General features: G+C 44.2%; 1 protein-coding gene across 3 annotated transcripts in view; it reads left to right on the top strand.

The window, feature by feature from the left end:
• Positions 1-14,304, top strand: part of BACH2 (BTB and CNC homology 1, basic leucine zipper transcription factor 2) — a 370,236-nt gene extending 355,932 nt beyond the window's left edge. For all 3 annotated transcript variants that reach the window (XM_011941938.1, XM_011941939.1, XM_011941937.1), the window contains 2 exons: positions 2,505-2,711; positions 7,975-14,304. In XM_011941938.1, the coding sequence (XP_011797328.1) occupies positions 2,505-2,711; positions 7,975-8,460 (693 nt within the window). In that variant the 3' untranslated portion in view covers positions 8,461-14,304. The remainder of the gene's footprint in view (positions 1-2,504; positions 2,712-7,974) is intronic.
• The last annotated feature ends 411 nt before the right edge of the window (positions 14,305-14,715 follow it).

Below are 14,715 nucleotides of genomic sequence, written 5' to 3'. Positions count from 1 at the left end.
AAAAAAAAAAAAAAAAAAAAAAAAAAAAAACCTGTAAACCATCTTATTAATAATTACATTAGCTACGTGTTGGAAATATTTTTATCTATTGGGTTAAATAACATACAGTATTCAAACTCATTTCCCCTGTTTCTTTTTACTTCTTTTCATGTGGCTACTGGAAAATTTAAAATCACAAATGTAGCTCGTGTTGTTTGTATTAGACAGGGCTGGGCTAGCGCTTGAAGGAAGTTTAGGTTTGTAGTGCCATCTGCTGGCTCATCCAGAGCAGACGCGCGTGTAAACAAGAATCTGAGCTAACCCACACATCTCTTAGCCTGGCAGCAGGCAACCTTTTTATTCCAGGAGCTTCTGAAGCAGGACCAGACTGAACCCAGAAGCTGTTGAATCCCCAAGAGCCTCAGGAAGGGGAGTGACAGACCGCTCATAGGTGCAAGCCTATGTCAGCTCATGGGTGCCAAGGAGGCTCTTGAGATAGAGTAGTGGTTTGCGGCTCACCTTCCGCACTTGAGGCTCTTTCATGCAATCTTTTTCACTGGTTGCTATTCTTAAGAAATATTTCAGGCCACGCACTGTGGTTCACCCTTGTAATCCCAGCATTTTGGGAGGCCAAGGCGGGTGGATCACTTGAGACCAGGAGTTCAAGACCAGCCTGGCCAATATGGCAAAACCCCATCTCTACTGAAAATACAAAAATTAGCTGGGCGTGGTGGTGCACACCTATAATCCCAGCTACTCGGGAGGTGAGGCAGGAGAATCGTTTGAACCAGGGAGGTGGAGTTTGCAATGAGTCGAGATCACAACACTCTACTCCAGCCTGGGTGACACACTGAGACTACCTCTCAAAAGAAAAAAGAAAAATATTTCAGGCCAGGAATTGTGGCTCCCACCTGTAATACCAACACTTTGGGAGGCTGAGGAGGGAAAATCACTTGAGCCCAGGAGTTTGAAACCAGCCTGGGCAACATAGCGAGACCTAATCTCTCTCTTTTTTTTCCTCCCGCTTCTCTCTGGCACAAGATCTCATCTCCACACACACAAAAAAAATTAACTGGGCATAGTGGTCCCAGCTACTTGGGAAGCCAAGGCAAGAGGATTGCTTGAGCCCAGGAGGTTAAGGCTAGAGTGAGCTGTGATCGTACCACTCCACTCCAGCCTAGATAACAGAGCAAGACCCTGTCTCAAAAAAAAAAAAAAAAGAAAAAGAAATATAAGCAATCATTTAACAACATAGTAATGATACAAACCCATCCTTCAGGAGACTGCTGTCCTCGATATAGATAATACTTACTTGCCTTGATTTGTCAAGAATTGGCGTTTGTCAAGAATTGGAATTTTGCTGATAAGTACCTACATCCAATGTCTATTGTTGCATAATAAATCACCCCAAAACTTAATGACCTAAAACAATGGTAATCACTTAACACCTCTCACAGTTTCTATGAGAAATGTGAATGTGAGTCAGGAAATCAGGAGTGGCCCATCTGAGCAGTTTTGGCTGAAGATCTCTAATAAGGTGAAGTCAAATGTTGACTGGAGCTACACTCAACTGAAGATTTGACTGGCACTAGAGAATCTTTTTCCAAGGTGGCTTGTTCACATGACTGGCAAAGTGATGCTGGTTGTTGGCTAGAGGCATCAGCCCCTCTCCACTTGGGCCTCTCCACAGAGCTGCGTGAATGTCCTCAAGGCGTGCCAGCTAATTTTCGACATAGCCTCAGAAACTATATACCATTACTATGGCTGCATTCTGTTGGTCAAAAGGCAGGAAAATGCATCTCACCTTTTGATGAAGGAATGTCAACATTTCATTGGAAAATAAAGTCCCAGAGTGCCCAACACTTGTATAGCAATGTATGGCTTTTTTTAAATGCCCTGTTTTTCAGATGAGGAAATTGAATCTCAGAGAGGTGGAGTAGCTAGTCTGAGGTCTCGTGCCTGGTGAGAAGGATGAAAGTCCAGTTCTTCTGACTCCTAGTATATGCTGCTGAAGCCTATCCAAGTTATCTTGTCCTGTCTCCCATATGCTATTGTAACTGAGAATCACACTGGGTTTTTTGTGTCTCCAGCATCTTCAGGATATGTGGGGCTCTCTTCATCCAGGTGCTTTAGATATGTCCTTATGTGGTATCTCTCTGTAACTTGTCATTTTATTGAGTTAGGCTGTAGGTCTTATGGAAGTACATTTCAACTAACTGGAATCTTTCTTACAAAAGTGCTTCATCAATGAAAACTGAAACATTTTCCAATATTGTTCATGCCATTTGCTTCAAAAATCTGCGAGACAATAACATTACAATATGTGTGTTCTTATTCTCTTTGATTATCCTGGTATTATTACATCTTATTTGTCTTTAAACAGGAAATAAGTAATCACTGCTTGCTTTCAGTAGTTTCCATATTACTTGGTTATCGTAAAAAGGAGGTTGTATCATTTTTGATGTTCCGCCTGCCAGAATTAAAATCCAGCTGCCATAATCATTTTATGTTATTCTTGGTTTCAGGTAAAACTTCCTTTTCCTGTAGATCAAATCACAGATCTTCCAAGGAACGATTTCCAGATGATGATTAAGATGCACAAGCTAACCTCAGAACAGTTAGAGTTCATTCATGATGTCCGACGGCGCAGCAAGAACCGCATCGCAGCCCAGCGCTGCCGCAAGAGGAAACTGGACTGTATTCAGAATTTAGAATGTGAAATCCGCAAATTGGTGAGTTAGCCCATCCACTATGATCCGCAGCCGGAAGTGACCAGGACCAATGTAAAGGAACAGCAAAGAAAGTTGGAAAAGTAGAAAGAAGAGTCATCCTTTGGGGAAGTTTGGGTTTATTTTTTAACAAGTTTCTCAACAGAAGTAATAGCTTTACATCTACTCTGTGTGTGTGTGTGCGTGCACACACGTGCAGATGTGTAATAGTGTGTCAATATTTTATATCCTTCAGTCATTATTCATATAGAGGTAGTTCTTTTTTATTTCTCATCCGACGTGAAAATAACTGATGTTGGCCAGGCGTGGTGGCTCACACCTGTAATCCTAGCACTTTGAAAGGCCAAGGCAGGTGGATCACTTGAGGTCAGGAGTTTGAAACCAGCCTGGCCAACATGGTGAAACCCTGTCTCTACTAAAAATGCAAAAAATTAGCCAGGCATGGTGGCGCGTGCCTGTAATCCCAGCTACTCAGGAGGCTGAGGCAGGATAATCACTTGAGCAGGGGAGGTGGAGGTTGCAATGAGTGGAGATCGCGTCACTGCACTCCAGCCTGGGTGATAGAGTGAGACCCTGTCTCAAAAAAATAAATGAATAACTGATGTTAATTATGAGCATCTGTGGACTAGATATTCTTCTAAACGGTTTTTGGGGATGATCCCATTTAATCCTCACATTAACGCTATGACTTAAGCACTCCTTTATCCCCATTTACAGAGGAGGAAACTGCAATGCAGAAGGGTTGGGTAACTTCCCAGTACTTGGTAGAACTTGAATGCAAATCCAGGTGTCTGATTCCAAATCGTGTCTTGTACCACTGCTTTCTCCTGCCTCCTGACAGAGGAGAATGGATTAGAGATAGGACGCCTACCTGCAGAGGGGCCGTTGCTCAGGAGATGATCTCCTGGCATCCTTTGCAGCCCCAGGGTCCTTTCTTTTGCAATTCTGCCTCAAGGTGGCTGTCATAGCCATCCCTGTGCTGAGAGTGTTTTGTCGCAGAAAACATACTCCCGTCTCCCAGGCTCCCCCATATACTCAGAGCTATGTGCCCCCACCCCTTCTCCTTGATAAGCAGCCATAAGCTACAGAAAGTAAATCCAGGTGACCTCTGGCTCCTGACTGTAGCTTTGAAGGCAACCAGCTCAACCTCCTTCAGCTCTAACTTTCTGCCACCAAATAATAGAAACTCATCTCAGGTGCCATGTCTGTGTCAGGCTGAAGAAGAGGGAGGCTGCATGGTGTGGTCATGATCTAAGTGTGGCTCCTCAGACTGTTTGCAGCACCCTCTGGCCTCATGGTGAGCCACCAGCTGATGAGAACCAAAGCGCAAGGATGAGATGTTAGAAAAGCACAGGATGTATGTTATCAGGATAGCCCTGGACTTCAGGGTTTTGTGTTATTGTTTTGTGTTTTCTTTTTTTTTTGTTTTTGACACTCACCAACCAGGGAAAATGTCCGTCTTTAGTGGCTCCCATCACCAACAAAGAAAGTCCAAGCTTCTTAGTAGGACCTCTCCTGCCCTTTGTGTTTCAGTCTGTAGCTGCCTCTCCAGTGTCACCATCCACTCCCTTCCTAGGACTTGATCCCTGATAAAATCAATCTCTGCACTTGTGCCTACACCATTTCCTCTCTGTCTTGGGACATTCCTCTACTTTTTCTATCTCCTTTGTTCTTTAAGAGTCAGGTCATGGCTGGGCACCATGGCTTACACCTGTAATTGCAGTACTTTGGGAGGCTGAGGCAGGAGGATCACTTAAGGCCAAAAGTTTGAGACTCGCCTGGGCAATATAGCAAGACCCCATCTCTGAATGAATGAGTCAGGTTATGCATCACCTCTCTAGGAAGCCCCTTTCCTGAGTCCCCCGTTAGGCTGGGCACCTGCCCATGGAACCCTGATCTGACCTCTGGCTTAGTGCTTATCACTTACTCTTGAGTTATCTTTACATATGTCTGTTTCCCCAGCCCCCAGCCCTCAACTGTCAGTTCCTCAAGGACAAGGACAGTGACTTGATCATTTCTGAATATCCAGTGTTGGACCCATTGCTGGGGTCAAGAAAATGTCTGTTACCCTAAAATTTGCTGGATATTGTGACTTTTCAGTTCAGGGGATTATGAGTTTCTTCTTTCAAGTATTTATTTAACATTGTTTACTTTTGTTAAACAACAAAATTTAATTTAAATCACATAAGGAGACAACATTCCTGCTGGTGAGTGTGGGTCTTCTGAAAGCCTGCTGGGCTTAAGTAGTTAAGTCCACTGGGTGGGAGTCTACAGGGGCCTAGGCACATGTATTTAGTGCCTTGCACTCCTCTTAAGGTAGTAAAATAACTTCAGTCACCCACATTTGAGAAATGCCTGGTTTTGGTAATTCACATTCTGCTTAGTGTAGTGTTTAATACTGAACAAATAAAATCCAAGCCACAGACCAGGCAGATATCTAAAGCACTTTGCCAGCATTTTTCAACTAAAAAACCAAAAGAGCGTCATCTAGTTCTCTAACCACTTTTTGGCATCCCTTAAATAATGCATTGCGTTTCAGTGCTGAATGAGAACACACTCGTCAGTGTGCATGTGTGACTTAGAGCTTCATGGTTTTAACCAAGGCGTGAGTTACACTGTCTTTCCTGCTGCTGTCACACGCAGCACCTCGTTTTCTTCCCCCTAGAAAGTGTCCTGGAACATTTAACAAATGAGTAGGCCTGGAGGGGTCAGTGCTTTGGCCAGGGCAATGTGGCAGAATGATCCTGGGGTTCCTCTCCCAGCACCCAAGGAGTATTGCCCCTCACTTTACAGATTTCTGTACTAAAAGGGGAGAGCTCCAGGTTGCACAGCCACCCATACAAGTTTTCTCCCCAAGGAGACATCCCAGATGTGTTTTGTTTCTTATCTGCCACCCTGTGGCGGGGATGCAGTGTCCTGGCAGGGATGGCGTTGGTGGATGAAGCAGCTTCCACCTCTCCCCAGTCCCTCCCTGCCCAGCCCCCAGCAGGCCCTGCACTCACTCCCCACTCCCACGTCGTCTCCCACACACCCGCCACTCAGCTGTTGCAAACTCGCATAATGTATTTCTCTCAAGTTGCACTTCTACATCTGTTTATTTTTCCTTTTTAAAATGTATTTTCTTGATAAATTTATAAATATTTTAGCAGGTGCCCTTTCCCGGTGTAAATCTGTCTTTCCAACACACATGCCCACGCCGCCTGCCAGATTGCATTCATGTTACGGCACATGCAGTTTCCGTGTCGGAGACCTGTTCCTTGTGCATGTCGCATGCCTGCTCCTCCCTTTCTCCTCTTCATTTTCTCTCCCATCCTCTTCTGCCTGTGCTTGCAAAGGGTTGGTGAGAACTGACTTCATGCTGCTTCAGATGCCCCTTTTCTTCATCCACTTCATTGTGTGTGCCTCATGGAACCCCATCTCCTCCCCTCACCCACACGCAATTTTTTTTTTTTTTTTTTTTTTTTTTGAGATGGAGTCTCACTCTGTCGCCCAGACTGGAGTGCAGTAGTGTGATCTCGTCTCGCTGCAACCTCCACCTCCCCGATTCAAGCAATTCTCATGTCTCAGCCTCCTGAGTAGCTGGGATTACAAGCATGCCCCAACACACCCAGCTAATTTGTGTGTTTTTAGTGGATACGGGGTTTCACCATGTTTGCCAGGCTGGTCTCGAACTCCTGACCTCAGGTGATCCACCCACATCAGCCTCCCAAAGTGCTGGGATTACAGGCATGACCCACCACGCCCAGCCCCCTTCCCACAAATGTTGATGGTAAAACCTTAATTAGTCTCCAGTCTGCTGCTGAAGTCATCTCTGTTGGGATGGTGAATTTCAGGAACACAAAAGCATGTGTAGGATTTTGTTTAAGGAGAACATCTCAGAACCTTGGGCTAGCACGCAAGGGTTCAGGCTCCATCCTTCCTTCTCCCTTCCCGAGTCTGGGAGAATCGCTGCTCCAGACCCGCTGCACATACCCCAGCTGTCCTAGAGAGGGTCCCTCCTGTTCAGTCTGCTCTGCTACCAAGGCCAGAGAGCCTGTGATGTTGGGTTCTATATGAAATTCCATATGTTAGGCAACCATAGGAAATTGCTGATGACTTTTTTTGGGTTTTTTTTTTAAATACACTTTTTTTTTTTGGCGGAGGAAGACAGGGTCTCGCTCTGTCACCCAGGGTGAGTGACACCATCTCACTCACTGCAGCTTCCACCACCTGGGCACAAGTGCAAGTGATCCTCCCGCCTCAGCCTCCCAAGAAGCTGAAACTACAGGCGTGTGCCACCACAGCTGGCTAATTTTTGTATTTTTTGTAGAGAAGGGGTTTTGCCATGTTGCCCAAGCTGGTCTCAAACTCCTGAGCTCAAGGGATCCACACAACTTGGCCTCCCATAGTGCTGGGATTACAGGTGTGAGCCACTGCACCCCAGCCTGGCTTACTTTTTTAGCAGCAGTTTTAGGTTCACAGCAAAACTGAACGCACTATACAGAGAGTTCCCATATGCTCCCTGTTCCCACACACACAGCCTCCCCCACCGTCAGCGTGCCCCACAAAGTGTACACGTGTTAGTCAATGAACCTACACTGACACATCATTATCACCCGAGTCCGTAGTTTACGTTAGAGCTCGCTCTCGGTGTTGTACATTCTGTGGGTTTGGACAAATGTCTAATGACATGGACCCGCCAGTATAGTGTCATACAGAGGGCTTTCACTGCCCCCAAATCCTCTGTGCTCTGCCTGTTCAACCCCCTTTACCCCTGGCAATCACAGATCTTTTTACTGCCTCCATAGTTTTGCTTTTTTCAAAATGTCATGTAGTTGGAATGGTAAATTTTTGCCTTTCAAAAATGGCAACCTGATACATTTGGGGGAGATCTTCAGTCACAAGATTGGGACTGAGAGTTTTTAACTTAACTCTCTACAAACCCCAAATTCCGGGAAACCAAAACATTGACTCTGAAGTTTTCTGATGGGTGACGATTTTGCTGGTTGTTTGCCTGGGCCTTGGAGAGGGATGAAGAGGTGTCCTGGGGAAGATGTTGGCGTCAGCAGCCCATCTGGATGGGCTGCTCAGATGGGAGGTGTGGCAGAAGCCCCTCTCTGGGCTCCCTGAATATGTATCTTTAAGTTTCTAGAGCCTGACCTAGTCATTCTTGAGTTACATTATAATGGAGGATGCAAAACAAAGGCTGGAAAACCTCCTGAAACGAGGCCTTCTGTCCTCCAATTCAGGCTTGATCAACCCTTCTCTTTTTTTGTCTGTTGTCCAGGTGTGTGAGAAAGAGAAACTGTTGTCAGAGAGGAATCAACTGAAAGCATGCATGGGGGAACTGTTGGACAACTTCTCCTGCCTTTCCCAGGAAGTCTGCCGAGACATCCAGAGCCCCGAGCAGATCCAGGCCCTGCATCGGTATTGCCCTGTCCTCAGACCCATGGACCTGCCCACAGCCTCCAGTATTAACCCTGCGCCCTTGGGTGTTGAGCAGAACATTGCAGCCTCCCAATGCGCAGTGGGGGAAAATGTGCCCTGCTGCTTGAAGCCAGGCGCAGCTCCCCCCGGACCCCCCTGGGCACCCAGCAACACCTCCGAGAATTGTACCTCTGGGAGGAGGCTAGAAGGCACTGACCCCGGAACCTTCTCAGAGAGAGGAGGACCTCCTCTTGAACCCAGGAGCCAAACAGTGACCGTGGACTTCTGCCAGGAAATGACTGATAAGTGTACAACTGACGAACAGCCCAGGAAAGATTACACCTAGTGACTCGGCTCTGCCTCCCGGTCTGCACACCTCTCCCATCCAGGCATTCTTCAGTCAGCCTGTGGCACTGTTCATCTGCTGTCCCGAAGAAAGCGAGAACACATTTGGTGCACACTACAGTGGTCTTAGCAGCAATACTGTTCCGAAGTATTCTCTCCTCTTCTCGAGCAGGAGTGATAGATAGTTACCTTCACAATGGTGCTACCCCTTGCCCAGGCAAGGAAAGACAGCAGTGATGACACTGTCTGTCTGTGGCTCAATTTCAGTCTTCACAGGGATAGACGACAACACCTCTAGGCCCCAACCATGGATTTTTTTTCTCAGTGGCCCATGTCACAAACCCTATCTCAGGAATTTCTTCTGAATGTTCAATTTTTTTCATTGAAGACAGCTTCTATACACATCAAAGTTTTATAGCTAGACTGTACATATTATATATAATATATATATAAAATATATATATATATATATATATCTCCATATGCAAAAGTCCTGCATGCCTCAACTTTCTCATCCTAAAACTGGAAACTTATTTCTTATTTAGAAACAGGTTCCAACATTCCTCTTCTTTTGTCTCTGATGCTAGAACTAGTTTGGTAACTGTTAACATGGTCATTTTTCTTGCTTCACAGTTCACTTTTCAATTTGTACTTATTTATGGACAAAATTCAGTGTTGGAAGCGTTTTCCCAAGGTTTTATTTCAGATTTCTTTTTCGTTTGGTTTGGTTTTGGCACCGCCACATGGTGTCATTTGAGTATTGTGGGTTTGTTTTTTGTTTGGGGGGGGGTTTGTTTGTTTTTGGTTTTTTTGTTTTTTTCCTTGCAGATACTGTACAGTAATGGTCAACTTTGCCACTTGCACTGAGTTTTGGGTCAAACCTATTTTCTTAAATGAAGTTGTAACTTCAGTATAACTCAAGTATACTGTATGTTCTTTGCTTTTAGTTAAAAAAGTAAAACATTTTAGCTAATTAAAAAGCACTCAGGTGATAATTATGTAGGAAAAACAATCTTGCCAAATAATGAATTCATCCTAGGATGTGTAGACAATAATCTGCTTGAATATTTTTATATTTCACCTCCTCCCCACCTTTCCCTAAGCAAAGTTTAAATGCAGATAGAGAGTTCAGAGTTGATGCTGGATGTTCAGATTCCTAAGTGGGGAGAGAGTTTGGACATCTCACTCAAAAGTACATCAGAAAAACAGGAATCCATGATTTTATACCAGAACTCAGCAGGCATTGGCTCCTAGAAATCCAGCTAGAACGTTTTCACCCAGGGAGTAAGTCCCATTCATTTCAACACGTCCTGAGGCCTCGGCTTGCTCTGGAAGTGTTGTGCTGTAGGACCTGCCCCCATGAAGGACGGGGCCAGCCAGACACCGGCTTTCCTGCCCAGGCTCAGCCTCCTAGGACATCTGGCCTGAGGGGATTTGAATCACAGCCCCGAAGGTCCTGCCTTCACCCTGTTGGGAGAGAGCAGGGCATCCTGGCATCTGCGATCCATCCCTGACACAGGCTGACACATTCTTTCTCCTTTCCTTCTTCAAAGGCTTGGAGTTATCTTCTGAGGTTTTTTCTGCCAGTCTCTTGTCTGAAGGCAGACTTCATTCTGAGGCTTTGGACAAGCTATCACCGGGAGCCCTCCCTGTCCCCTTCCCGAATCACACATATACCCTACCCTCACCTGATGATAATTTTCTCTTCTTGCTGCAAAACTGGTTGACTTGCAACCCAGAGAGAGCAGCTTCCCTTGGTTCTGGGGGCGTGTTGGCCCCAGCCACGTTTACAGGAAGGTGTGCCCCAGAGGAGGAGGAATCAGCTCCCTCGCTCCAGTGGCCTTGGGTCTGGGTCTCACTGAGCAGCCCGAGGGCCACTCCAGCCCGGCTGGGGAAGAGAGTCCTGAACGGTTTGATGTGGGGACGGGGTGGTGGGCAGTGGGGAATAGATGGTTGACTTTGTTTCTTTCTTTGTGCCATTGTTTGGACAATATTAAAGCTGCATGTAAAAGGGGAAATTAGTATACGATGTAGGCGAACAGTGAAATCATAGTAACATATGTTTTAGTATTAACTTTTTTCTGTACAAATATTAGCACTAAATGTTTAAATATGTATGAATGCCATAAATTTGTCAGTTCATGCAGTAGGATAAAAAAAAAAAAAAAAAAAAAAAAAGGCTCTTTTTACAGTTCCACTTTTAAAACCTGCCTCTGGGTTTTTGTTTTTTCTCGTGTGTGTGTGTGTGTGTGTGTGTGTGTGTATGTGTGTGTGTGTGCTTGTCTGAAACAGATCTTGATAAAGCTCTGTGTTGGAGCTGCTGGTTTTTGTTATGGTTGTTGGAATTTCTTGGCCTACTAGGACAGTTCTTTGCTTCACCGTGAGGTTTGCCTTTGTGGAAAACTGGTGACAGTGAGAATATAAACTCAATGTGAATCACGTGGTACTTCACAGGCGTGTGTTATGGTGGAGTCAGCTGACAGTATTTTGCTTTTTAACTCTATTGTTGCCTTTCCAAGTGACCTCTCCTCTTCTTTTAAAAAAAGAACACTTTCTGCTCATATCATAACCAGGTCCAACCCAGCTTCTTGGCATGAGGTTTACCCTGGTAACAACTCATGTGCAGCTGGTAGTCTTGACCACATTCCATCCATTTCCCCAGGTTTCTATGGTTCAGTAGCCCAGACCTATTTGGCAGTCATTTCTAGGAGGGGCAGGGTCTCTTTATTTCTCTCCACCCTAATTCAGACCTCACCCTCCTCCCACCAACCCCTGCCTCGCTTTTCTTCCTCTTCCCCCAACCTAACTTCTGCCATGGGAACTGTTTAAAAACACTGCTCTAAAAACCATCTTCCAGTTTCGTAGGGATTTCTAACAAGTTATTTCATTCATAATACACCATGAACAGTGACTAGCTTCGTGCAGTTGTTCATGTGATGTGTGCGTGTCTTTTCCTATTCGGAACTGTGTGCTCGTCAAAATTATTTCTGGGTTGATTCAAAGGGAGGACTTGCTGGGGACCAGAATCCAAACAGCCTCAAGTGGAATTTTAAAACCCAGCCTGTCTCTTTTCCCTGGGATCCGTCGGTCAACCCCACGCCTTTTAGGAAAAAAAAAGCAAGTGAACAGCAAGGAAGAGTGTTTGCACAGTACAGTGACATTTGGTTGTTTTTAAGGCTCTTTTACAAAAATAAGAGACCCTCCAACCACGGGCTGTTTAGAAGGATGCCTGCTTGGGTCTCCAAATGGCTGGGGTAGGAATGGTTGTTGGGGCAGAACCAGTGGAGATGACCCTGAGACTAATGAACATCCCACCTAAATCCAGTCCTCCCCTTGGATCTGCCTTTGTCCTGCTTGTGTCTCCAGGCAACCTCTCTTCAAGTTGGTCAGGCTTTGGGCAGGTGAGTGCTTTGCTGTATGTGTTTGTTTCTCTGTATTATCTGGGGGTGCCTTGATTAAAATTGAACTTCATTACATACTGATTCTGGAACAAAACTGTTAGAAAAACTTAAAAAAAAAAAAAAAGCTGACAAAGTTATGAGGCCATCCTGCTACTTCTCTTCTGAGTTCCCAGCAATGACTCAGGCGTCAGAGGTGATGCTGCAGTGGAAAACCTGACTCTGTGTGTCTGCAACTGTATGTTGTGCGAGTAATTTATTAACTGTCTTTTTAAAGGTTTGCTGCTTTTAAGATGCACTATAATTCAGGATGTAATCCTTATATTGCTTTTCCAAGGAAGTAAAAAAAAAAAAAGGCTAGTGATTAGTATGACAGCTGCCACTACTCCTTCAAAAGGAGCCAGGACCAGCGACAGGACTCATAAGAGGACTGGCTAAAGTGAAGTGTGCACAGTGTGAAGTTTAATGCTGTTGTCAAGAGGCCTAAGCCCACATTTTCTCTTTTAATATTTTATGATTGCCATCAAAGAAGAAGAAAAAGAAGGAACAAAGGTTTGAAAATGATAAGCCTGTAAAGACACCAAAAACTCCTGTCCCGTGAAGCTGCTTGACATCCTGTGGAGTAGCATAATCCTCTCAAAATGAGGAAGAGCTGCCTGAAAGCTTTCTCAAGTCCCTATTTGGCTACCTACTTCTCTACATTATGCCCCATTTAAACTAGAAGCTGTTTTAGAGATGACTTCAGACTGCTCCACTGTTGCTTACAGTTTAGGAGGAGTCTCAGATCCATAAAGGAGCAAGAATCAAGTTTGGTCCTCAAATGACTGTAAATAGACTAAAGAACAAGGTGTTTTTTTGTTTTTGTTTTTATTTTTTAAGAATAAAGCTGTTCGTTGTACCATGAGTTAGTGTTTCTTCCCCAGATTGAAGACTCTGTTGGAAGTTCGATTTCTGGTGAGCCAGTCCACAGTACAATGCCCTGTTGTGGAGTTGGTATTCACACAGGAAGTCTGTGTGCACGAGGCATTGTGTGTTGAAAGTGTATGTTGATAGTACTGCCCGAGCCATCTCATGACCCCAGCATCCAAAACCGATGCTGTAGAACAGAACATATTTGTACACAAATAGTGTGTGCAAATAGCATTTGTACATAGAAAAGTCTTATTGTGGCAGATTGAGGATAAATTATTCAACTGACGGTGCAAAAACATTACTTGCAAAGAAAAGTAAGTTTATAGTATTTTCCTACACTCCACCCTGGGAGATGATATTTCTATCAAATGAATATCAGTGCATTTTAAATGTAATATGAAAACGATGCTGCCATTTTGTGAAGAATACCCACTTGGTTGCAGAGGCCAACTTTCATAGCTTTGATTTAATGTTGTGACATGGTGTATGCATATCGCTGTCAAGCAATGGATAAACAGCTCTGACTTTCATTCTCATTCCAGTTTATTGACCTCAGATAAAACACTGGCCCTTCTTAGAAGCAGAAGTGCACCAAGACCATTCATTTCAGGTAGACTCACATTCAGTGCCAAGCGCTCCCATGGGAATAATCAGACGCATATGTTGCGAAAGAGTGAAGGGACTTGGACAAAGGGGTTTTCCTACAGATGGATGCTCAGTCTTCTACCAAAACATGTTTGGAGGCAGAAGTGTGACCTCCCCTTAAGTCCCAACAATGTATTTTGTGTGTGCAAATCCTGGGATGCCTGTTCACGCTCTGACATAAAGACATGGCACCTCTAGTGAGTGAGCAGGAAGATTCCATATGCGTTTGGGAGCTTCAGGTGCTTGTTAGACACAGTGAGCCATTCAAGGCAAGCAGCACCTTTGCTAGTGAGGCCAAGAGGGCCTGTGACAATTTGTTCCAGAACCAGTTTGATGCAAGTGCACCTCTAATATATGCCTTACAAACTCCAGAGGCCATATTCAAAACAGGGTCTTCTCAGTGTATGCAAGGGGCCGCAGCCCCTCTTCTCTTCCTCCCCAGGTTGAACAATACGGACAGTTTTCACACATATCTACCTGTATAACCCTCTGTACCTCTCATAACTGGTCAACGACTGTAACAGGTTACATCAGGTGTTTTTCTACATACTTTTTACACAGATTCTATGCGATTAACTTAATTCAATGCATCATTTTATTGTACTAGTTCTTAGGCTTGTCCTTATTTTTTTCTAAGTGACTGTGGTTTTTCTTGTGGTTTTTATTGTAAAAATGAAAGGCTGTTGATGCTTATTCTCTGTAACTAAGAATTTTTACCTTTTGGGGAAAAAAAGCATTGCTATGAACTAATGAATTGAAACTTCATTTACTCATTGTAAATACACTATTGTGCAAAAAAAGTTTTCACTCAATTGAATTGCTAGTGTTAACTGAATTTTGTCTAGACACCATTTCTGTTGATGAAATAAAGACATATCATTATGCATTGTAAACTGATTTTCTTTCTCTCTGATCCCTGAGAAACCTCAGGAAATCTTTTTTCCTAGAGGCCGTTTCTCTTCCTCTGACTTGGACCCTTAGTTGCTACCTGATTAATGTAATTAGGAATCTTTAAAATTTGATAATACTAATGTGATTCCTAAACTCAATTTTAAAAATCCCTAGTGCCTGTGAGAGTAGATAAAAGGCTTTAAGCCCAATTTCTCGGTTTTGATACTGTGCTATCACCATGCAGGATGTTACCACGGGAGAAAACTGGGTGATGGGTATCATTTCTTGCAACTGCATGTAAATCTGCAATTATATCCAAAAAAAGGCTTAATTTTTTAAAAACTAAATGAAAGTAAATGAGAAAGAACATTAAACCAACACCAAGATGCAATGAGTTGCAAGGAAAGATG

The sequence above is a fragment of the Colobus angolensis genome, unplaced genomic scaffold, assembly GCF_000951035.1.
Source record: "Colobus angolensis palliatus isolate OR3802 unplaced genomic scaffold, Cang.pa_1.0 Scaffold203, whole genome shotgun sequence".
NCBI classification, from domain to species: Eukaryota; Metazoa; Chordata; class Mammalia; order Primates; family Cercopithecidae; genus Colobus; species Colobus angolensis.
Note: the sequence above shows the minus strand (reverse complement) of the source record. Positions and strands in the feature narration are given on the sequence as shown.